This window comes from Telopea speciosissima, chromosome 5, assembly GCF_018873765.1.
Source record: "Telopea speciosissima isolate NSW1024214 ecotype Mountain lineage chromosome 5, Tspe_v1, whole genome shotgun sequence".
NCBI classification, from domain to species: domain Eukaryota; kingdom Viridiplantae; phylum Streptophyta; class Magnoliopsida; order Proteales; family Proteaceae; genus Telopea; species Telopea speciosissima.
The window spans coordinates 57,178,524-57,204,173 of NC_057920.1; the positions used below are offsets into that span (position 1 = coordinate 57,178,524).

The 25,650-nt window shown below is 39.6% G+C and overlaps 1 protein-coding gene across 1 annotated transcript; it reads left to right on the plus strand.

The window, feature by feature from the left end:
- Positions 1–1,413: 1,413 nt before the first annotated feature.
- On the plus strand, positions 1,414–21,990 carry LOC122661554 (probable E3 ubiquitin-protein ligase HIP1). Its single transcript, XM_043856976.1, has 9 exons — positions 1,414–1,493; positions 2,037–2,084; positions 15,500–15,504; positions 15,648–15,658; positions 17,455–19,325; positions 20,806–20,856; positions 21,447–21,545; positions 21,629–21,772; positions 21,846–21,990. Exons 5-9 carry the CDS (start codon positions 17,544–17,546, stop codon positions 21,975–21,977), a joined length of 2,208 nt encoding a protein of 735 aa, XP_043712911.1. The 5' UTR covers positions 1,414–1,493; positions 2,037–2,084; positions 15,500–15,504; positions 15,648–15,658; positions 17,455–17,543; the 3' UTR covers positions 21,978–21,990.
- Positions 21,991–25,650: the final 3,660 nt, after the last annotated feature.

Sequence of the window (25,650 nt, forward strand, 5' to 3'; positions counted from 1 at the left end):
TCTCGATAAAAAAGTTTCGATCGAAATCTTGAATTCCAAACATAAGGAGAGTGAAATGACCCCTTGCCTTAGCCAGATGCATGTGTCCATTTTCCCATTGGACCTGTGTTGGCGAAGGGCCATGCGACCTGACAGTCACCTTTTTTCTCATAATGGGGAAAAGAACGCTATCTAGTCATACGCCTTGCATAGATCACACGTCTAGACACACAAAACGTCATGGGTGCCTAAAAAATTACCATCTTACCCCTATATAAAGACGAAAATCCCAATCACCCAGGGGCATGCGTCTTACGTAGATCCCATGCCTAGACACACAAAGCATCATGGGACACCTGAAAATCACTCTTACCCTCCATTGTAAAGGCGAAAATCCCAGTCGCCAAAGGTGCTTTGTGTGTCTAGGCATAGGATAAACGACGCACAACCGGATAGCGTTCTATTACTCAAACATAATTTTCTTAAAAAAATTTGAGACTGAGAGAAAATGGAAAATACATAAATTTTTTTTTTGGGTAAGAAATGGAAAATACACAAATGGAAAAAGAAAAGAGATGTAAAGTAGAAAAGGACAGAAGCTTGGTGTGAAGAAAGAGTTAGAGAGAGAGAGGTATTACGGCGCGCATCCGGAGACGCCCCTGTTTGTCCGACATTTTTATTTAAGAAAGGAAAGAATAGTCAGTTGACAGAGCGAGAGAGAGAGAATCAAAGACGCGCTCCCCCCCTCTCTCTCTCTCTCTAACGCACACAAGTCTGAAATGCCTATCTTATTTCATTGGTCAGCGTCTCAACAGGACAACTCCACCTTTCTTTCCTTCTGTGCTTCGGTTATTATTTCATTTATTTCTTTTTTACATGTATAGATTTTGGTGAGTAGATTTTGGTGTGAGAGAGAGAGAGAGAAAGAAGGAGAGAGAGAGAGAGAGGAGGAGTTACTGTTCTCGTGTACTCATTTTCCATTCCCAGACACCTCCGTCACAAGAAAGAGAGAGAGAGAGAGAGAGAGAGAGAGAGAGAGAGGGAGAGAGAAGAGAGAAAGATTGAATTCGTCTGTCAAATTATTATTGGTATTATCATTTATTTACTTTCCGTTCCAACCCAACCCCTTCATTCTTCTCGTTCTTCTCCCCCAACAACTAAGTTCCGGAACCCCTCAAATCTCTCCACCCCATTTTCCTTTTTCTCTTTCTTTTCCAAGTGCAACGCATCTCTCAAAATCTTTCCTTTCCATCTGTTTCTTCAAATGGCTTTCGTTTCATCTCTCTTTTAAGAAGAAAAACCAGAGAGAGATAGAGAGGGGTGAAGAGGGAGAATACATTTGCGGAGAGAGCAAGCGAGACCTCTCTTTACAGCTCTTTCTGGGTTCTGGCGTTCCTTTTTTTTTTTTGAAGAACAAAAAAAAATTCCCTTTTGTTTCAGCCACTGACCGGCGAAGGGCGATTGATAAATCTATCGATCTTCGTAGCAGATCGTTATCCTCCTGTGTTAATCAGGTAAAGGTTTCTTTTTTTCTTTTTTGATGATTTTAGTTTCGCTAATAAGTTTTCTTAGATTTAATGGGCTATAATTCTGTGGTTTTAGGAGTTTCGAGGAAATTTGCGATTTTTTATTCGAAAGAATTTTGTCGGGAAATAAGGACGGCGACACTCGTTTAGGGTTTCTCAGCGGTAATGGGCTCTTCTATTTTTTTCGAGAGAAAAAAATCATGTGGTTCATTCGGTGTTTGCTTCTCTTGTATTTGTTGTCATCCATTTGTGATGAAATGTTGCGTTTTGTTATGACACTCCCATCAATGAGCGGTCTTGTTGGTCATTGACTCTTTGTAAACTTTGGTTACTTTGTGAATTTCTGCATGTACTTCACATGCTGGAATGAATAATACAAATTTCATTCATGCATGCCTGCACTGTTAGATTTTTTTCTTTTGGTCCTCTACATTTTCCTATTTAGAGTTTCATTGTCCTTTAAGTTAGATGATTGTTCTGATTGAATGTGGGGTATTCCTTTTTATTTGGGTGGCTGTGATGCTGAAACAGGTTTTGGAGCTTATAAATTCTTGAGAAAGCTGAAGCTACTGGCCTACAGTAAGAAGTACTGGAGGTTAGACTTAATTAGTCTACAACCATGGTAGATTGAAATGTGCTAATTTGTGTCTTTTCAAGTGGATGAATACTCTATGTTTTTGGGGTGAGGGGATTTTGTGTACTAATGATGGCCTAACTAATTGAATTCTTTCTATTTGGAAGTCCTTTCTGTCTGCTTCAGAATTTTTGATTGAGTGGTTTCACTGCCTGTCACAACGAGTGAGCATCACCGTAGGTTTTGCTATTGGTGTCTCTCATGATGAACCATCCTCTCACCTCCATCCTCAATTTAAGCCTGGGTTCCTTTTTCTTGAAATTTTTATGCTCTTCATTTTGTTGCTTCGACTCTTGATACATTCCTTGTTTTCCTCCCTGTTATTGTTGTTATTAATATTAAATAGAAAAGTTGTCTAGTATCTATGCTATGGTGATTTGGTCATGATTCAGAATCTTCATGATTCAGTATTCCAGCCCTGACCACAAGACTGAGTAACAAATAAAGTAAGAAAATAAACCCTTATAACTAGCCCATTACTTTGTGTGCTTTGTTTGTTTATTTAGAGTAGGAAAGTTAATAGTCCTTAGTGGAGTCTATTTCTGGTTTCTTGGTTTCGATATATATTGTAAGTGTAACCATCCATCATGATGTATGGTTTTGAATGGAATAATTGATTTGTTGGGAAACAGACTCTCTGCAAAGTGGAAGGTTGCGTACATTATGACCCTCCTAAACAGTATTCTCTCTCCTCCCCATGCTAGCTTTCTCCTTCTCCTTTCTTATTTTTCCCTCTAGTTTTGTCTTCTCTTTGAGCTTGTTCTCTCTCATCCCCGCATTAAGAGATGCAGATCAATCGGAGGATCTGCTGGTGGTGGGATAAATGGAAGAGAAGGGGAAGAGCAAGAAGAAAGAAAAGACCATATGGAGTTCCTAAGCCCTTACATTTATTACATAAGGGTCCCTATTCTTATGTTGTTCCTGTTTTAACCCCACTCTCACTTATAATCCAGAAAATTCTTCTTTCAAAATCTTATTTACAGTTGGGTCCTCTTCATTGGTTACTTTACTCATTAGGTGCTGGACTGTTACCGAGTTTACAAAAATCGTCATTATCTTTGATTAATTGAGTCCTATTGTCCGGGGTGGGCCCAAAACAAACCCAAATCGGGTTTGGGTGCTGTGTCAGGATGGGTTTCCAACTCTGGTCAGCTATAGTAGTAGTCCGATAGTTCAACAAATTCCCAGAGTATAACAATAATCCAAAGGCTGGATTTGTAACAGTAATTAAAACTTCAGAATCTGGAATCAAAAGGACCAGATTTAAGGTGATTTTGTATATCAGCAGATCAGAGGGTCTGATCCGTGAATTGGGTTGTTGCCCATTAAAACAAATCGTGGCAAACTAAACCCAAACCAAAACAAAACCTAAGTTCATCAGACAATAACCAACAAGAGAAAATAAAGAAACAACAAGAAAAGGTAGTGCCATGAGGGATATTACCAGTTTACTTGCAAGAGAGAGTGAGGGAGAGACAATGCACACACCACTGCACAAAAGATTTAGAGTGCACAAAAGGATTTTACACCAAGGTCACATAGACCATCTTTTTACAGCATACAATGGTTTCTTATTTCAAGCCGGATTACTGTAACCTTTTCTGCACACTTATGATCAACAACAAGATGTTTTACAAATCACTTTACACGTTTAAGCACAGATCTTGCCCTTTTCAAGATGATCTTTCACTTCGGCTCAGACAACACAGCAGCAACAACACTTTCTCAGGATGATATGGCCAGTGAAGCTCGATTTTAGCAGGTCAAAATGATATTTTTCTCTTTTTGCACATTTGCTGATTGATGTAACCTTGTTGATCTTTTTGATTGATTAAGACATCAAATGACTCCACCTTTTTATAGGCAAAACGAACTAGCTGTTAAACTGGCCGTTAGGACTCAAGCTAAGCTTCTCCTTTGAACTTTGAATTCCACTTTCATTTCCAAGAGAAACTAGTTGTTGGAGAACCACTAAAACTTCAAAACACTTAGTAACATTAAGTCCATTTTAGGTCTCCAATATTCAACTTAGATTACCAAGAGAAACTAGTTGTTGGAGCTCCTCAAAATCAGTGAAGATGTTTAAGAGTTCCACTCAAGTGGTTATAGTCCAAGTGGTCATTAATAGATAGTCAAAGACTTCAACTTCTTGACCACGTAGCATTAAATTACTATCCCATGGAAGACTGCATGATAGTCACGGAAAACCAAGACTGCAGGGACTTGAGTTGGTCACTCTCAGACTCCCACGGAAGATGGGCGCGGAAGATTGCTACATCGTCTGTCTGAGATGACACAAACTCTTAAACTCTCGGACATGCACAAAAGATCACACGGAAGACCGTGAAGGTCGTCTGTGGACATTTAAAGCTCAGTTGTTAATCCATGTTCACAGAAGTTCTTGGACAATAGACTTGGACACTCTTCTAAGTCAAACCACCTAGCTTCTTGGTATTACCATTAAGTCCATATTTGATGTCATTTTCTGTGCATTTCTCATCTTGTTGACCATACATAGTAGGATCTTAAAGATATTTCAATCAGATCAAATTTTTATGCTCTGACTTGAAGGAATCTTCCATTTGATGTAGCTTTCAGCTCTATGATTCTTCAAATACACGGAAGACTTTCATCTTCTTTGCAGAAGACCTTCATCTTCTTTGCGGAAGACCATCTTCTCAAGTTCTTCTACCTATGTGTGTCCTCTATGCGGGCTTGGGACCTGCAGCAAACATTGGCGGAGTTCCTCACCCAATTTTAGTTGTCTTTTTATATGGGAGCTTTAAATAGAGTTAGCTACAAAGGGATTTGCTTAAGATTAGTTTCCTTATTGGATGTAATTTATTTTCTTTTAAATATGCTTGTAATACGATGGAGATTAGAAGAATGAAAAGTTGAGTTTTAGTTGAGTGTTGCCTGCGTGGCTTGGGGCAGCTTGGTTGTCGTCCCTCCCCTCTTCCCTGTGTTCAGAACCTCCCATCGTAGGAGTGTTCTCCATTCCTCTTTCTTTCTTTCTTCTCTTGCTGTTACTCTGTTTCTTGGCATTATTTGTGGCCATGGATATTGTGTTCGAACTCTTTGAATACTTACCCAATTAACCTAGGGTTTTGGGAATTAACTCACCCCTTTTGGATGACCCAAACACCTGGTGCATGTTCCTTAAATCCTTCCCTCCACTGATATCAAAACCTGCAATAAAACTTTGTTTGATCTTCTCGCCGGCCATGGTTTAAGTTGATTACCATGGGTCCTTGTTGAATCGCTAAATTGTGTGATGGAGTTATTAGCTTAGAGAATTAAACAACCTACCTCTGATTTTTCAGGCCCATCTGAGCCTATTTGGTTGAGTGTAATTTAATCAACCACAACCTTTTCCTGGTTTACTGTCATTAGAGGTGTTGTGAGGTTGAATGTTGAAGACAACCTCAAACTGTGGTATGCTTTAAAGCCTCATCATATTTTTTTTGTCTTTCTATTTTTGCTCTCCCTTTGATTGGGTAAGTAGAACGAAAACGGAGTATATGGTGTGTAACTTAGTAACTCTGGGAAGGATAATGAGGGGGTGAAAGTTGATGAGATGGAGATTCCGCAAAGTGACCATTTTCGGTATCTAGGATCAATTATCAGTAAGGAAGGTGATATAGAAGATGATGTCTCACAGAGAATGAAAGTAGGATGGATGGAGTGGAGAGGTGCATCTGGAGTGTTATGTGATCGACGTAATCCTTTAAAGCTTAAAGGAAAATCTTACAAAACAGTCATAAGACCAGCTATGATGTATGGTGTGGAGTGCTAGGCAGTTAAGAAGCATCATACAGATAAACTAAGTATAGTGGGGATGAGAATGTTGGAATGTATGAGTGGCAAAACCAAGAAGGATCAAATAAGGAATGATCATGTAAGAGCTGATTTGGAAGTAGCCCTGATTCAAGATAAGCTACGAAAATGTTGTCTGAGGTGGTATGGTCATGTTCAACGGAGAGGCCTTCGGATGCTCCAGTTCGGAGGAGTGACTTGATTCAGATTGAAGGTACTAAAAGAGCTAGGGGCAGTCCTAAAATGACCATAGGAGAAGTGATGAGGAAAGACATGCATAGTTTAGGCCTTGTTTCTTATATGATGTCGAATAGAGCTGATTGGAGGGCAAGTATTAGTGTAGCCGACCCTAGTTAGTTTGTTTTCAACTAGTTTGTAGTTGTTCTTGTGTCCTTGTCTTTACTTGTTCTATTATCATTGGTCTTTGCAAGGATCCATGTAGCCGACTCCATTTAGTTGGGATAAGGTTGAGTTGTTGTTGTATCCTTATTTTTGTATTGCTTCCAAGATTACCCTGATCTATAAATCTTAGACCCCTTTGTGTCCTTTTCTCTTTTACCTATCAAGCAGCTCCTTGAAAATCTGGTTAATTACAAGATTGCCACTACCGTTACATATTGACCTGCTTTGGCACTTGGGTGGGCCCATAGCGATCCCCAATGGGGTTTTCAAAACCCTGTATTGTATTAAACTACCTGGCAAGTAACCCAAATAAATAAGGAAACTTCCTCCAGCCACATGCTGCTTTTGGAAGAGTACCTAACTAACCGAACTCTTAAAGAAAGAAAAACAAACAAGAAAATAGAACTCTTGCATCGGATAAGATGGAGCTCCTAAACTAATAAGGAAACTAAGATTTAATCAGATCTGGAATTTAATATCCAGTATCCCATCCATACCACACGTCTGAATAACAAATACAATAAGAAAAATAAATCCTCATAACTAGCCCACAGCTTTGCTTGCTTTAGTTTTTATTTAGAGTAGGAAAGTTAAGAGTCCTTAGTGGAGTCTATCTCTGGTTTTGGGCTTCAATAAATATGTAACCATCCCCCATGGTTTATGGTTTTGATGCAGGATCACTTCCATGGACCGGCCCAATCCATTGGGGAGCTAAGATTGAGATGAACAGGGTCTAATAGGATATTTTAATTAATTTAATTATTTAGATTTTTATTATTTGGATTTATCTTGTAATCTTTTTGTTTTAGTTTTAATTAGCTAAGTAGTGGTAGAGTTTGATTTAGGATTTTATTTCAGTTTTACAGTCCAGGTTAGAGTCAAGTTTTATTTTAGTTTTGGTTAAGGATTTGGAGTCTTTTATTATCTTCTTTAAATACAAGGTTGTAACCAAAGAAAGACAGATTTGAGATTTTGAATGAAGAATGAGTTTTGGTGGTTGTTGCCAAGAACTGCGAGTGTGTGCTCTTTCACTTGCCTCTCTTCTCTCTCCTCTTATATTTTTTTCTTCTTTTCCTTTGTTATTCTTCCTTTCTGATATTCTCTCTCGTCTCAGGTACTCTCTCTAATCTTCTTCCTCTCTTGTTATTTCATCTCTATGTTTTGTTGCCATTGATATTCTGTTGGGCGGTGATTGCAACCCTCAATAGAACCGTTTGAACCCCTTGAGAGATAATCAATTGGGCTTGAAAATTTGGAGCTTGAATCACCATAGTTGTCACGGCGCCTCGGCGACCCAAGGCGGTGGAGAGGGTCCAAATTCCAGGCGACACCAATTAGGCGGGCAAGGTGTCCTAGGTGCCCGCCTAGGCGTCCAAGGTGCCCAAGCCGCCTGGATGCCTTGACAAGTATGTGAATCACTGCCCTTAGGCGATTGAAACTCAGGAATCCAGATCCAGAATATTTTCTCTGGTAAGAGATCTTAACAGATCTCAGAACTAGCCTGAACTTCTACTGCCAGATCTGAGTTTTAGACACAACTACTCCTCTTTGATTGGTGTTTTGAGGTGTCTATCTGTCAGAATCGAGAGAGCATCGAGTTTCCGTCCTTCGCTTGCAGTTTCAGACCATTTCAAGGCTTAAGCTGTGAGAACCTTCACTTGGAATCTAAGCAACCTCCACTGGTTGTAGCTTGAACTCAAAGGTTGAAGACAACCTTCATTGGTTGTTTTTAACACCTCTATTTCCTGATTTCCAAGACTGCTCTTCATAGTTGTCAAGACAACAAGGCGATCCAAGACGGTGGAGGTCTGTCTAAGCACTTAGGCGGTAAGGTGCCCACCTAGAAGGCGGTCAAGTGTGAATCCCCCCCCCCCCTTTTCTAACATCAATACATCATACCTTATATCATTAAAAATTAACATTACCCCACCTCAAGTCCTCAAAAAGACAAAAACCATAAATGATACATCAAAATTCAGAAACATCATAAATTAATTAAAGTATTGAAACAAATAAGTGAATACCAAATTACCAATATGAATTAAAAGGAATAATGCATTAAAAAAAGACATAATGCCATCCAACTAGCACAAATCACTAATCAGCATTTTCTTACTTAGTAATTCACGAAGTCCTAGAAGAAGCAACATTACAGTGTTGCACAAAAAAAAATTAAAAAGGTAGAAGAAGCATCGGAAGCATGAGTCATGAGTGTGCATCATTAGTTCATTACCAAAAAAAAAATATAGAAGGATAAGAAGCAGTAGCAGCAGCATGGGACCAAAGAAAAAAAAAATAGAGTAGAAGTCTAGAAGAAGAAGCAGACGTGAGCAGGGGCAGGCAGCAGCATAAGAAAAAAACAAAAAACAGAGAAGAAGAAGAAGACGTGAGCAGGGGCAGAGAGCAGCATAAGGGAAAAAAAAGAAGAGGAAAAACAGAGAAGAAGAAGAAGACGGGAGCAGTATTAGAGAAAAATCAGAAACGAAAAACAGAGAAGAAGAAGACGACGAGAGCAGGGGGCAGGGAGCAGCATAAGAAAAAAAAGGCAAAAAAACAGAGAAGAAGAAGATGAAGAACACTAGTACGCTAAGTTACTTACCTCGCTGGAGCCGGGGTAGCCGGTCGAAGACTCGCCGGAGCCAAAGTAGCCGGAGAACACTTGTCGGAGCCGGAATTGATGATTGCAATCACCGCTGCCAGGGTTTCTGGATTTCTCTCAAGCATGCGAGAGATGAGGTCAAGGATTTTGGACAAGAGAAATGGGAAAGGGATTTCATAGGCTTGATCCAATGTATCTCAGTGTAGATACTCCATATACACCCGCCAATGACAAGTTAATAAATCGAATAACTTGAAATACATAATAAAGTTAAAAAATAGATAAAAAAAAATAGAGTAACACAGAAAAGTGACCGCCTTGGACACAATGCGTGATAAAGCGTCGCTTTTCTTAACTCCAATAAGGAGGCCTACCACCAAGTACCTATTTTTCCGCCTGGACGCCAAGGCGCTGCCTAGGCGACGCCTTGACAACTGTGTGCTGCCCTTGCCTATTTCTTTTAACCTTTGTTGTCCTTATTTTACCTATTCCTACTTTGCCTCTCGTCAGTAATTAAAAATCATTCTTTATTATTTCATTTTTGTTTATCAAGTAGCACCTCAAACACACTGATTATTTACGAGTTGGCCATTATATTTAATTGTTGAGCCATTTAGAAACTGGGTGGGCCAAAACGATCCGAGTCGGATTTTCGACCCTGGATTTTGTCATGTTTTGAATGGAATGAATTGATTTGGTTTGGTTGTTGCCATTGATTGCTGAAGAGTGTTCTCTCTCCTCCCCATGCTAGCTCTTTCCCTTCTTTTCTCTCCTCTTTCTTTCGTATTTCTCCCCCTCGTTTTCCCTTCGCATGAACTGGTTCTTTCTCAACCCATGGGAAGAGATGCAGATCAATTGGACGATCTGATGGTGGTGGATCAGATCAGTACAGAAAAGGAGAAGAGGGAGAAGAAAGAAGAGAACCAGAAAATCCAATTGTTGGGAAGGGAATGAGGAGAGAAAGGGAGAGGAATGAGAGCAAGAGAGGCAACAGCCTCAGTATTAACTAAATCAATTAATTTCCATTCATCAAATCTTGGGGGTGGCCTTAGGCCTACATTACTTTAAATAATACTGAAAACTAAAACAAGATAGACTCTACACATGCCAATCAATGGGCTGATGTGGCAGTATCCTAAAAAAAGGGCGTACCCAGTGCATGAGGCTTCGACTATGGCAGGGTCTGGGGGAGGGCCATAATGTACGCAGCCTTACTCCTGCTTCCCGGAGAGACTGTTTCCTTACTCATACCCCCGACCACTAGGTTGCAATGGAGCAACCTTACTGTTGCGCCGAGGTATGTGCAGTATCCTAAACTGAATAAGATTATAAGGAAAAGATGAAAGAAACTTCTCCCATGAGTGGACAGAAAAAGGAGTGACATGGACTAATTTAACTTCCTAACAAGTAACCTGCTTTGGAAGAGTTCCTAACTAACCAAACACTTGAACAAAAAAAAGAAAAGAAAAGAGAACTCTTGCATTGGATAAGATGGAGTTTCCTAAACTAATAAGGAAAGTAAATTAAAACAGGAAACTAAGACTTAATCAGATCTGGAATTTAATATTTACTATCCCAGCCTGACCACAAGATTGAATAACAAATAAAATAAGACAATAAACCCTCATAACGTGGCCATGACTTTTGTGCTTTAGTTGTTTATTTAGAGTAGGAAAGTTAAAGAGTCCTTAGTGGAGTCTATTTTTGGTTTTGGGTCTCTATATATATGTAATCAACCCCCATGATTTATGATTTTGAATGAATTGATTTGGTTTGGTTGTTGCCATTGATGGCTGAAGAGTATTCACTCCCCTCCCCATGCTAGCGCTCTCCCTTCATTTCTTTCTCTTCTCTTTTTTTTCTTCATCTCTCCCTCTCGTTTTCCCTTCTTTTATGAGCTGGTTCTCTCTCTCTCTCACACACACACACACACGCACACTCACTCACTGATCTTTTCTCTCTCCTTCTTCTCTCTTTTCTTTTTATTTGTTCAGTTTTAGATCCTATTTTAAAGGAGGATTTTATCTCCTTCATTGCCATCACAACTTACATATTCTCTCCTTCCTTACCTTACTAGTACTATCAGCTCTCTCTTTCTCTCTCCTCTCAATTGCACTACATCAATCTCCATTGATTGGGCTAATTAAATTCTGTTTTATTTCTGGAAATTATCCTTGAACTTGGTAGTTATTCTTTTGAAAATCAGACCATTAATTTTGAGAGCAGTTCTGGCCACATCTAGCTGTCAGATCCGGATCTCTTACATTCCATTAGTGGGGCCATTACTCGGTGGCCCGTCAGATCTGATCAAATCTGCATCAGAATCGGCTGGAATTGGTCAGGACTCCATCAAAACACCTTTTTAGAAACAGGTAAAATTGCAATTCGGATTGGCAAATTCTGATTCAAATCGGGCAATTAACCCGAACCAATTCCTCTTTTAAAACCTAGAGCACAAACCAACATTCCTTTTTATATTTCTGACTTTTCCCCGGAAGCTAATTTCTGTGTCTTAGTTTCTTAGACATATAATTCCTCACATTCATGCCTTAAATGTACTGCAAAATATTATTGAATCTGGAAGTTGGGATTTTTGAGTAGCTTTCCCTAAAGAAAATGTTCATATGGGTGTTTCTAGTTGTTATTTGGTTTTGGCAATCTTTATTTTTATAATATTGTTCGCTTGATATTAGATCAATTCTTGACAAACTAGAGTTTTTCTGATCAAGAAATTGGTACTATGAGAGTATGAGTTACACGGGAAAATCTTCTATTATTATAGTTATATAATGGAAATGTACATTCCACAGACCATTCTTTTGTCAACCTAATGAAGATAAGAGACAATTAGAATGGTGCATAGACTTATGGTAGCCCAACATTCATGGTGGAGAAGTTTTCCAACCTTAAGGTTTCAGTGGATCAGCTTTGCAAGCATTAAAGCCAGAACAACTCGTAGTTCATGACCTGAAGTGATCAGGGAACGTAATGGATGCATCCAATGGAGTGAATATTGACAAGGCAGATAAAGTCACACTTGCATTTCCTTGGGGGAGTATTGTCACAATTCATTAGATAGTTAGGTTTTGGTAAGAAATCTTGAGCAGAGATCTACCCCAGAGTTTGTGGTTCCTTGTCTCTTTGTTGTATCTCTTCATAGAGGTATTTTAGTAGCTGATATTTGTTCTTTCTGTAGCAGTGTGTTAAAGTAGGATCTTTGCACTTGTAGCGGTCTTTGTTAGCTATCTCTCTTTCTTATTTTATTCATGATGTTTTCACATTTCACTCTAATAGGGCTTAATCTAGTAGTTGGACCAATTGTAGATTTATCGACCGGTTCTTTCTTCCTGGTTCTGAGATTTTGATGAAGGTCCTTATTTGCACTGCTAAAATATGGAGCTCTATGTAGGATAAGGAAAACACTTGTGGCATGCTCCAGCGGAGTCGTAAGATTGGGTGCATAGTTGTCAATGCGACTAGGTGACCCAAAGCGTCCTAGACGTGCAGTATATGACTATATGTCATATATCAATGATAAATTTATATAATTATGCTCATATGCAATATTGAAGTCATATCACTGCAATATGATATAATTATGCTGGTAATGACCTAATTCCTAACATGAGAAAATCAACATATTATAGACAAAGTATAGGATATAATATAAGAATATTTATAAAAAAAAAACAAATTAATAAACATAAAATCAACGTAAACTCGTGGAATGTCAACAAGGTGTGCTGTCGCCTTGGACCCAAGAAAGAACCTGATGTCTAGGCGATGCCTTGACTACTATGGTTGGGTGCATTCCATAGTTGTCATGGGCTCATGGCGTCGCCATGGCGTCCTGGCGCTGGAGAGGGCTGCATGGCGACCTACGCCATGGCATCCCTCTTTGATTTCTTCTTCCTGTCTCTCTTTCCCTCTTCGATTTCTTCTTCCTGTCTTCGATTTCTTCTTCCCTCTTCGATTTCTTCTTTCCCTCTTCAATTTCTTTCGATTTCTTCTTCCTGTCTTCTTTCCCTCTTCGATTTCTTCTTCGATTTCTGAATTTTCTTCTTAAAACTTGAGAAACAATAGAGAAAAAATAAAACATGGCTTGAGTATACATCTATTAAAACATTAAAAATAGAGAAAATAAGAAATAAAACATGGTCGACATGCTCGCCATGTCGATATATCGATGTGACACCCCCCCACCGACTTGGATCGCCGTGACACCGTGACAACTATGGTGCATTCTTAGGTGTGATGCAGTGCAAGGCCAGGCCAAACAGGCCCCTAAATAATTCAGATGGGTTAAGACATATCTAGCCCAAACCAAGGGCTTTTCTGGTCGTCGGTCTTAGTGATGTTCAGGCCCATGTGTTGGTCATGCTTAATGCCCCTGGTCAAGTCCAAGTTTCTGCCCAGGTAACCATCAAACAGATGGGTTTTAAAGCAAAGATTTTCCAGATGTTTGTGGGACCCAGTCTGGCGTTTGTGTGGAGGTGTTTTTTGGAGTGATTGCTTCCTTGTGGAAGAAGTGGGCCCCATAGCCAGCTTGCATGGGAGGAGGTAAATGATTCTAAGATTTTTGGAGATCTTTTTGTTTATGCAGTTTGTATTTTCATATATCCTTGTAGTGGATAGTTAGTTATTTGCTAGGCAGTTTCTATTTTGAGTTTTCCTTTTTAATAACTACCCTTTTCTATTTCTTGTTATTGTTATTAGAAAGGTACTGTTCTGTCCAGCTCTCCCATGCATGGAGAGTTCTATTTTTGTAATTGGTTTGCTTTATTTTATAAATACAAGAAAGGGAGAACATCCCCATCGGTTTTGGTTATTGAGAAAGGAATGCTCTTGTGAGTGTGTGCTCATATGGTGAAGTAGCAGCAGCCCTATCGTGGTGAGGCAATATGTTGGTTGGTGGTGAAGCCAAGGTCATATCCTCTTTCCCCTATTCTCCTATCTCCTTCCACCATCTCATTCATCTCTGTCCAGCGATAGTTCAGTAGTCTTCCATCATTGTCGCAGCCTCGCAGGTCTTTACTAGGTAATATATGTCCTTATTTTGATGTTGGATTACTAAACATTATTCTTCTTCAATTTCTATTGGTTCTGATATTCTTTCTAGTCCTGTTAGTGTCTGTGATAGGTGTTCTGGACAGCTGCATATTATAATCTTCAGTTGTTGATTCCAGAATACCTAACCATCTGATTAATCTGAGTTTTAGTATGTTGTTGTTCCTCTTCTTGTTGACTTCGATCCAAGTCTGGAATCAATCAGACTGCTCGATTGAAAGCTTCATTAGTTTTTCCATCACTTTTTAACTTCTATTTCTGCTCCTGACAGGGTTTATAGTCAGGAATCGGGATCTGAATCGGAATCTGTCCGATTAACCCTAGAATCGGTCTGGAAGGGCTGAAATTAGGGGAATCTCAGGATTAATATTCCAATTCAGAACGGCAAAAATCGGAATCGGTCCCAGTCGATTCCTGATCCGATTCATCAATTTTTGAAACCTTGGTTCCTGACTGTTTTCTCGCAATCTGTACATTGGGTGAATCCAAGGTTTTAGGTACACAATTAACCCTCAAGGACCTTCCTTCGACTTTACTATCAGCCCTACTCATTGGTTAGTAGGTGATGTAGGGGGTTACCTAGAAGCTAGGGTTCCTACATGGGTCGCACTATAGGGACAATCATGGGTATACACTCAAGGGACTGTAGGTATGAAATGGAATGGACAGCAGCATATACAAGCCCACATGAGTTAATGAAACAGAAAATTTAATTGTAGCAGTGAACAATATAGGTCTAAGCAACATGCATCAATTCAACAAACACATGGTAGGCAACATGGGGGTGGGGAAGCAAGAACAAAAATTACCAATATCAAGTGCATAAACTTTCAAGATTCTGAAAATGGTTTATGCTGTACTATTCTTAGGCAAACATTCTAACAGGAAATCAGACATAAACATGCATGAGAATGCTGCACAATACCACAGTAAAATAAGCAAACAGTAGGCTATAAAAAAAGAGGAAATAGGTTCAGCATAGCATGTTCAATAGGCTAGAGATTATAGGAACTCATGTTACTGATGAGCTGAACAAACAGAGAAGAAAAGAGATGGGGTTCATGCAATCGGGTGGGGAAGAAGTAAGGCTACAACAACTAATATTCAAACAGAAACAGAAGAAGAAGAGAAAGAAACAGATGAAGACTGACAGTGCAGCCGGGGGGTTGGAGAAAGAAGAAGTAGAGGGAAGAAGAAATGTAACACAAACCTTACCTGTTATATGATTTGAAATAGTGTTGGAGAAGAGAAGATGCAGAAAAACCCAGCAGAGGGGGAGGGAGATGCTTCACGCAAGTAGTAGTAGAGGAGACACAAGAAATTCAAGCTTCATTCATCTGTTCATTGTCTCAACATCTTCTGGCCAAATGGCTTAGTACATCTTAAATAGAGAAACAAAACAAAAAAAAAACTAGCTAGGCTGTTGATGGGGCACAAAGTCCAACAGCCTAGGGGAAGTGCCAAAAAAGCATAAAGCCCCATCAGCTTATGACTTAACAACTTAAAGAGCTGGACCCAAGTGGGCCTGGGCCTGGACTATGACTTAAACAACTGAACCAAATTACATTGAACCCAACTGAACCAAAATAGATTGAACCAAAAATTACATATAAAGTAATTTATCCAAAAAGAAAACAGAGAACTTGGACCAGCAGAGAACTTGGGCTAGCAAGGAGCTTCACTAAATCAGCACCACAAACCATATCGAAAGAAGTCTCCATCCAACCAAAGGGAGCTCGATCCCAAATGTAACTGCCTCAATCTCCTTTGGTATACCTTTCGAAAATCCTTAGGAATGGGGATGATGTCCCCATCAGTAGGAGTTATTGCTATTACTACATTCTGTTCACAGATTCTGTGAGTTTGGTTCACTGTGATTCTGTCTTGTGGGTTTGTGTTCTAATAATCCTATCTTCCCTACCCTAGAATACATCAGTGTGTTTTTGTTGTGCAATGTGGAATGGTTCTACTTGCTTGGGCTATTCAGTCTGAGATGGGTTGTCGCTTGCCACAGTTTTTTTTACTTGCATGTAGTTGTTACCGTATTCCTTGTGGTAGAAAGGTGAAGATTCTTATATGGGTGGAGAGAACATGCTCTTCATTGACAGGAGGAAAAATTTGGTATCATAATATCATTGGTACACATCACTGATGAGTTCAGCACGCTTGGAGCCTTGTACCATTGACATTTCCCTTGTATTTATTCTGATATTTTGTTGAGATTGGACTGTGATTATCAAATCTTACCCTTGTACCGCTGCTCAGATCATTAAGCTCCAGTTTGATGGCGGAACAGAATTCGTGTAGCAAACCCCATTTAGTTACCAAAAGGTTTAGTTGAGTACTTGAGTTGATGGGAGACAGGGTCAAGCAGGTTCTCGAGTGCTGAATTGTGAAAATAAGTAGTTGCTTCATTAGTGAATTTTATCTTTGTTTATTTGTCCCCCCAAAAAAAACTTTTCCCTTTGTTATGTCTCCTTCCCAGTGCCGGGGGGTGTTTGAAAAGCTTAACAGAGTGATTATGCCATGGTTAAAACATGTCAGAATGCAGCAAATGATTTGTTCATTGGCTCATCCTTCTAAGGGGCAAAAAACAGTAATTGGGTACATGATTTATGTAGTACTCTGTTAAGTGTTTCATTCATATATAGATACTTACATATAGATTTATTCCTTTTGATAGCTGTAGCAAATATCCTCATCCGCTCTAGAAGGATGATATCGGCCATCATAACCCAAATCTAATTGGGCAAATGGAAAGTGAAAAAGAGGTTCACTCACATGGTATGGGCCAAGCCTTAGGACCCAAGGGTCATAACCCAAATCTAATTGGGCAAATGCTTGGCTGACTAAGAGGCCAATACTCTTATGGACTCCCCAATCCCAATAATATATTCTGTCCTCATTTCCCATTCTATTTTGCTTAACCGTTGAAGAGATATCGACTTTCATAAAATGGGTGGTTCTTTTAACTTCAAAGCATGGGAATTTGCACAAACAGACCTCTGGTCCCTGGAGTGGGGATGATGTGGATGGTCATGCTGTTAAGGGAATGGAAGTAGTTGGATTGGCTTTCATATTCATTTCATCAACTCACATTCCCTTCCAAATTTCACTGCTTACATGGTGAACTATTTACCCCCTTTTTATTGGAAATTTCACTGCTTACAATCTCACTTGGTTGTGCATTTGTGCATGCACTTGTATGTATCTGTGAATGTGCTCTCATTTCTAGTGCATTTTTTTTTTCAATCTTTTTCATCAAGGTTTGCTGTATTTTATGTGTGTGTGTGTTCATATTTGTAGTGCATTTTCTCGAGAGCTTGTGCTCATTTGTAGTGCATTTTCTCTTTCTCGTCAAGGTTTCCTGTATTTAAGATTCATTTTTTTTTTAACTTCCAAACTTGATGCTTTTTTTTATCTCTATATGCAGGTCACTGATCTCAGGTCCACCAGGGAGGTCTTATATGCAAATCATTGCTTGTGTCTGAATATTCGAGGGGAAAACCAATTGGCCCTAATGCAAGGGCAAAGAAGCACTGTTGATAACTTCCCTGAAACTTTTGAGTTTGATCATGGATCTAGTCCAAGTAATCCTGGAGTAAATCAGCAACTTTTTTGGAATAATATGATCAATCCGGTAGAAAGCCGGTTGCCAGAGTATATATTATCACCTGGTGAAACAAGTATTATGTATGGAAATGCTGTTAATCAGGATGGACGTAGCTTGAGTGGCTGGAGTTTAGGTGAACCTAGTTCTCGTGGAAATGCACGAAGCCAGGCACGTGATGAAACAAAAACAGAACATGGATGGTCATCTACCATGAGTGCTCCTGCTGCAGTCGGTTCAAGGCTAGAAGAAAGGCGATTTGAACCAACTAGTATTCTTTCTCTGGAGAGTGTCAATATTAACCTCAATAGCAATCAAGCTGCAAATGGGCCTTTGTTTTTGCATAACTCCAGTTCAGATGGTATTGCTCAGAACATAAACCTAAATGAAGGTTATGTAGAAAGCAGTAGCAATGGTGATCAGGCCATGGAAGATGATGCTAGTCCTCATACTTTTGAGTCTGGTGGATCAGATATGGAGCAGATTCCATCAGGTAGTGGTTCTTCTGATCCTCTTGTGACTGCTGCTGGTGCAAGTTCTGGGTATATTTTGGAAGAGAATGATGGCAGACCAGGTTGTTCATTGGATGGTCGACGTTTATCCTGCAAAAGGAAGGCTCTTGAAGGAACTTCTGGACAGCCTTCCTTAGGTGGAGGTCCAAGCTGGTTCCAGCAAGCAGAAAGCAGTGCATGGCATGCTGTTCCTGCTCGCAATAATGGTGCTAGTAGCTCAAGTGTACCTACTCTGGAAAATCCTCCAGTTATTAATCCTGTAGAGCAGCCGATTCAAAGATTTGGAGTTGGTATGAGGGTGCCACCTGGAGGCCATCCTGCTTCAAGTGTAGCTGTTAGTGGTGACAGCTCCCAAAGAAATTTCCGTGTGAGAGTTAATCATGTCCAATCTCAAGATTCTGTATCACCTAATCCATTGTTGACAGGGAGTGCCATACGGAATTCTCATGTTTGGGCTTCCCATCAGGCATCTAGAATGCTCCCATTTAATCAGTCCTCAGAGTCAAGGCTGTCATCATCACAGGCTAATGTGAATCCCCCACAGAGTCAGTCTCATGTGATGCACATACCTGGTTTGGGACGGAATGTGCACCCATTTCCGTGGAATGGATCCTCCAATTCCAGGGCTGGTAGTTTATCAAGCTCTCCTGTCGTTGCTGGGGAGAGAAGTGCTGCATTACGAGAAGAAGCTAACCCAAGAAGCATGCCTAGGACCATCGTAGAACATCCTATGTTCGTATCAGCAACTGAGATGAGAACTCTAGCCCAAGATCCAACAAGTTGGAATTTACCCAGTGGAAATGTAAACATTCTTGGAAATGCTGCTTCCACATCACGAATTGGCTCCAGTTCAGGTGTCCATCCATCTGCCCCTACCTGGATACCTCACCCCAACCCTCCATCATTACATCAGCAGAGATTATCAGAGTTTGTTCGTCGTTCGTTATTTACATCTGAGTCGGGAGCCCAGGCTAGTACTTTCCCTGCACTCCGCTCAGGCCCTTCTGGTTCCTCCCAAGAAATGGTGCTGCCTTCTGGAGCCAGTCACCAGGGGCATCATCGGCCACTTTCAAGGTCAGCATTCTTGACAGAGAGACAAGGTGATGGTGTTCTTGGAATTCCCTTTTCATTGCGGACTTTGGCTGCTGCTGGTGAAGGGAGAAACAGGCTGGTATCTGAGGTTTGTTCTTTTGTACAGAGTATTTAGTTTTTCTAGTGTATCTTCTCTCTTTTTGCACCACTTTGTTGTTGCTTTTTTCACTAAAAAAGTTCAATATGACTATAGATTTAGAATAGTCCTGATAACTATCTTAAAGGTTCCATGTCATGTTTGTTGTTGGGTACTGCACTAGTGGCCTACTCATAATTTTAAATATCTTGGAATATGGTCCAAGTAGAGAGCAGGTATCTTTTCTGATCAATAACAGTAAGTTATTACACTGAAATGCATTGGTGATACACAAATTGAAGGAGCTTTAGATATTGATTTTCTTTTGTCAGTGTCAGCAATGAACTATACGAATGACCGTAAGTCCAATCCATGAAGACCGACCCCTTCCATCCCCAAAAAAACCAAAAGATAAGCCAAGTTTATTGATTGAACTTGGTATGTGGGGACCCATTGATCCTATGCCCTGAAGAAATATGGTGCTCAATTGTTGCAAGTTTGTACATGGAAGCTGCCCAAAGGAAGAAATACTCTTTGAATGGCATAACTGTTGGTCCAAACTGTTGGTTTACCCATAGGGTACAAGGAATTTGAGTTGATTATAAATGCTTCCTTGGAATTGACAACCTTATTTCCTTATCCAACATCTCAAACATCACCTTGAGTATGGCCCAAATGAGGCTTGTCCACCTGCTTATAATTAAGTTGGTGTGTAATTTTTGCACCCTAATGTTAGAACCATTGATAGCTAATAGGAAGTACCTAATCAGCGTCTTATTAGTAGAAATGAACTATTTTAATTAGGGAAATTCAAGGCTTGGAGGGCTTTGGGAAAACCAATTGTCACAAACTCAATTGAATCATGCACTTGCTTTGAGAATTAATCAAAAGAAGCAACTATATAACCAGTTGGCTGTGTACATTTCCATTTAGCAATAAATGTAAGATAGTATTTTCCTCAATAGAGTGAGAGACATCCTCTATACCTGTTTCTCTACATATTTGTGTTTATTTTTTGTTTCTTTATTTATCCTCTATTCACCAGCATGAACCCAAGTTATTCTTTTAGGGTTAGGGAAATGCAAGTCAGGTTGGGGATTTTATTCCCTTAAATTAGGAATATTTCCACCCATTAAACTTGATGCTGTTTCATTGTCTTGTTGTGCACCTTCCCTGACCCCCACCTCAACCTACCTTTATCCAGAGCAATCCAAAACATCAGCATCCCACTCTACGGATTATCAAAGATGTTTTTTTTTTTTTTTTTGGGGGGGGGGGGGGGGGAGGGGTTGGTTTGGTATTGAGAATCAAGTCTTTACTCTGTAGCATTAAGTTGGGTCTCTATAGCTATGATAGTCTTAAATTTATTACCTAGAAGATTGGCATAACCTTCTAAAGTAGTATTATCTCCTGCTACTACCTTGTAAATTTTTAAGCTTAATTATATTTATGTTGAAATAGCATTTAATTGGAGCTGACATTTGTGTAACAGATTCGCAATGTCTTGGACCTTATGCGTAGGGGTGAGAGTTTGAGATTCGAGGTTAGCTTCATTTTTTATTTATATTTTAATTTTTTTCTCCTTGTGCTTGTACTAGTCTGTTTATCTCTTAAGCTCTGTATTTTACAAAACCACCATATAGAGGGCTCAGAAAATAATACAGTGTTAAGTGGCTTAGGTTGGTCAAATGTGCTCTACTGTTTTTTTCCCTTTCTGTTTTGTCCTCTTTAAGTTTTTATTTATTTTTAACTTGCAAAAAGTTGTGATTAACTTGAGCCTTTGTAACTTCTGTCAAGGATTCAAGTCCTAACTCTCTCCCTTTAAGTTAATTGCTTAACTAATTAATTTTCATTAATTCTTCTGTTATGAGTGATTTGAAAAGAATGTGGGCATTGTGCAATCTAGCTGCCAACGCTCTGATTGAATCCAATTTTATTCGCGAAGTACCCTGGCATTCCTATTTGTTGATTATGTGGATAGTGCATCTTTTCTTTTCTATTTTTTTTATTTCACTTGTACAGCTTTCACTTACATTTTAACATATGACCTCTTTTTGCCTTTTGTATAAAAATACTTGTCCATATCCGGATCTGAAATTTGAGAAATTTGATTTGCTTGTGGTAATGTACCAGGATGTTCTGATCCTTGACCAATCAGTTTTTTATGGGGTGGCAGACCTGCCTGACAGGCACAGAGATATGCGGCTTGATGTTGATAACATGTCTTATGAGGTAAAAAAAACAAAAAAATTGGGGAATTATTTACTTGCCTTTGAATAAAAAATTATCAATTGATGTGACAATTGGAATCTTAGGAACTATTGGCACTGGAAGAGAGGATTGGAAATGTCAACACTGGTTTGAGTGAAGAAACAATTTTCAAGTGTCTGAAGCAACGGAAATTTTTGTCAATCTCCTTAAGTGCTCCTACAGAGGTTGAACCATGCTGTATCTGTCAGGTTAGAGTCAGTTGAATTTCTTTTCAGTATGTTTGATTGGAGTACATTTGTTAAGAAACTTACTGTTATGCAGGAAGAATATGTTGATGGGGAAGATATAGGGACACTGGATTGCGGGCACGATTACCATACCGGTTGCATTAAACAATGGCTAATGCAGAAGAATTTGTGCCCTATTTGTAAAATGGCGGCCTTGATCACATAAGAGAAGGAAGACCATTGATACATAAGAGAAGACCATTGATTTCAGGTCTTGCTTATTTTAGATTTGCTAAAGAGGGTGATACCAGAACTAGTGTTTCTTGCCCATGGTTTTTTAAATCGAACACCGTAGTGGATAAGATCTTGGTTTACTTTCCTTTCTTTTGAAGCCATTTTTTAATGAGTTTTCGCTGAGTTTTGTCTGTGGTATGCTGTATTGCTAGGATATTTTGGTCATGGTCACAGGCTATCTATCTAGGGGTGTCAATGGGCCTCGGTGGTGATACATATTTTCATATACATGAAGGCTGAGATAGACAATGTATATAGGGTTGGTCTGGATTCAGCTCAATGCCTCAGCCCAGGCTGTGTCTGGGATCAGGTGGGTTTGGACTGGCCGGGCTTTTTTGACACCCCTATCTATATCTTATCTTCTGTTTAAGTAGGCAAAATGATGATATGGAGAAAAGTTAAGTCAAGGTTCTTTACTTTATTTGTCTCCTAAACCCTGCCATAGGGGTTGGAAGCAGCAAATTTTTAAGTATAATTTGCCAGTTTTAAGGCTTAACAGTCAATTTCCCAGATCTGATGAGGTTTGCAGATGGATTCCTATGAGATAAAACTAAGAGAAGTGTTGGGACCCTATTCTTCTATTTTGTAGTACTTGCCGGAAAGAACCTAATGGGGTCATGGAACTTAAATTAAGCCATTTGACAAGGGCCACTGTCATTGAAAACTTGGGTGAGCAAAGGTGAAACTCCTGATATTATCTTCACTACCATTCAACTTAGCTGGTGGTGAAGTCCAACTTGCAATATATTTATTACTTGTTGAATTGTCGTCTGATTCCACCAAGAGATGTGTGCCTGCCAGCCATTTAATAGCTAGTTGTTGTAATTGCTGGGAATTTTTGCTTGCCTGCCTACACAAATTAGTAGTTGGTAGTTGTGGGTGGGATGTGGACTGGGCTGGTTGTCCAATTATCAAGCCGTGCCCTGTCTTTATCTTGGTCTTTTGGTTCTCACTTTATTTTGCAAGCTTCAGGCCATGGTTGGAGGATTTGAAGGTGATCTTGATACTGATTCTAACTGATTTCTCCAGCTCTTTTGAATTATTAGGATTCGTGTTTGATCTCTTTTTAGTTAGTAAACCAGCAGAAAATGAAACTGACCTCTTGTAGCAGGATCCCCAAGTTTATTAAATCAAAAACTCCAAAAATTACAGGTTTTGAGAAGCCACTGATTTTGGCTGATTCCTCCTATCAGAATCAAAATTGAAAGGAACAGATCCCAGATCCCATCCCCCGATCCCATTCGCTTCAACCATGAACTTAACTTGTAGCAAGTTTTCTGGAGCTTGGGAGAATTGGTTGAATTCCATCTTAAATGAATTTATTCTAGTTCTGATTCTTTTTCAAATTAAATTATTAGGAACATACGTGAGCAATGAGAACGGTTGTTTTGAGGAAAAAAAGAGGCGAGTAGCCTATAAGGGTACAAGCTTCAGTACTCTACAACTTAGATGAAATCTGGCAGCCTCTAACCCTCATCAGAGTTAACATCATCATCTAAGTCATCCTCAACATCATCACCATGGTTGTACCATGCTCGCCCCCTGTCGCTACTGGTTCTTGTGGACACCTTGATTGATATGGCGAATATTAAAAATAGATATCTTGATACATTAGGTATTCATTCGCAAAATTCTGAAATTTGTTTGAGATATAGCTCCTATCCAGGATCCTGTTACGGTATGCATAACTCATGCTGGAAGAGATTGAGTTCCTCTTGGGAGCATCTCCGAAAATGCAGAATCTGCAATCACTATTTAATAATCTTTGTCTTATTAGTGAAGTATACAAATGCTAAACAACCAAAGCGACTGTGGAGACTCATCAATCAGTGTAAAATGGAGTTTTGGTCACCCAGACTAGTAGTAGCCTTTGAAGATTTTTGTTTTTGGATTACATCGTCTAACAGGAAAACAAGATCGAAAGGGAACAATGAAAATTCGTGGTTATCACAGCCCAACAAAGAAAACAATAAGCAAAGAATATCCAAAAAAAAAAAAAAGTGAGATATGAATTATCTTGCATATACTAGCAACAAGTACATCAAGCATTTCAAGCCCAATTGACATTGCAGGTCGAAATGGTGGTAGAGCTTAGGGACAGACAAATATTAGATTGGGAACGACCGAAAGGCAATACTCGTTGATGGAATCCACCAAATCATGATCTCAAAAATAAAAGGAAAAAAAAAAAATCCTCTAACCCTCAGCAGGTTAATATTATCAACATTATCCAAGTCATCCTTAACATCGTCTCTGTCTCAGATTCTCCCCCGTAGGTATGGCTGTCGGATTCCTGAACATGCCCTCCCCCTGTCACTGCTGGTGTTGCCGCCATAGAGCAACACTTCTTCAAGACATATCTGTTAAATATGGCAATGCCAAAATATGGAGCTATATTGGCTTGATTTTATTGAATGGCTATGGCTGAATATATATACAAGTTACAAGAATCAGTTAGAATAAATTATTCCTTAATCTACAGTTATGATTGAGATTGTACACATATACATGATAAATAAAGATACAGAGAGATAAGGATGGGAGGTGGCATGCGTGGGCATGATAAACATGTGCTATTACTCCCCCTTAAGTTGGAGCGTGAAGATTTGGAATGCCCAACTTGGATGAAAGGATCTGGAATTGATCTTGTCCAAGCGCCTTGGTAAATAAATCTGCAAGTTGAAGACATCATGGCTATTTTGGTAGGTTTGATCAATTCGGTTTGAGTTTTCTCCCGAACGAGGTGACAATCGATTTCAATATGTTTGGTTCGTTCGTGAAAAATGGGATTGGCGGCAATGTGGAGGGCTGCCTGGTTGTTGCAGTGCAAAGGAATAGGAAGAGAGCATTCAAGACCAATGTCGTGGAACAGAGACATAAGCTATGTGAGCTCACAAGTAGCATTAGCCATGGCGTGGTATTCTCTTTCAACTGAAGAACATGATTGGTATGTTATTTCTTAGTCTTCCAAGTGACTAAGCTTGATCCAAACAAAACATAATATCCAGTAGTGGAACGACGTGTCATGGGGAAACTTGCCCAATCAGAATTGCAGTAAGCCCATGGGTGGAGATCAGAGTCTGCCAAAAAAAACAAGCCCTGTCCTGGTGTAGTCTTCAAGTATCGAAGTAACCGATGGGTAGCATCAAGATGGGGTCACTGTGGTTGGTGCATAAATTGACTTAGAATATTAATGGCCTGAACAATATCAGGGCGAGTAACAGTAAGATATATCAAATGGCCAACTAGGCGACGATAGGAAGAGGGATCCGACAAAACATCACCCATGTCATTGGTGAGTTTGAGGTTCCGTTCCATAGGGGTGGAAGTAAGGCGTACACCAGTATAACCGCTGTCCTGTAGGATGTCAAGAACTTATTTTCGTTGACAAAAGTAGAGACCCTGTTTGGAACGAGCAACTTCAATACTAAAAAAATATTTCAATGGTCCTAGATCTTTGATGTGGAAGCTGGCACGCAACATGTCTTGGACTTTTTGTATCAGGGAAGGATCTGAGCCAGTGATGACAATATCATCAACATATAAGAGGACAAAAACAGTCGTTGTGGAGCGACGTAGGATAAATAAAGAATGATCAGCTGTGG

Coding starts and splice junctions, on each gene's coding strand:
- LOC122661554 (XM_043856976.1), top strand. CDS start 17,544: ATGCAAGGGCAAAGAAGCACTGTTGATAACTTCCCTGAAACTTTTGAG. Junction 20,857..21,446: donor GTGAGAGTTTGAGATTCGAG/GTTAGCTTCATT, acceptor GTAATGTACCAG/GATGTTCTGATCCTTGACCA. Junction 21,773..21,845: donor AACCATGCTGTATCTGTCAG/GTTAGAGTCAGT, acceptor ACTGTTATGCAG/GAAGAATATGTTGATGGGGA.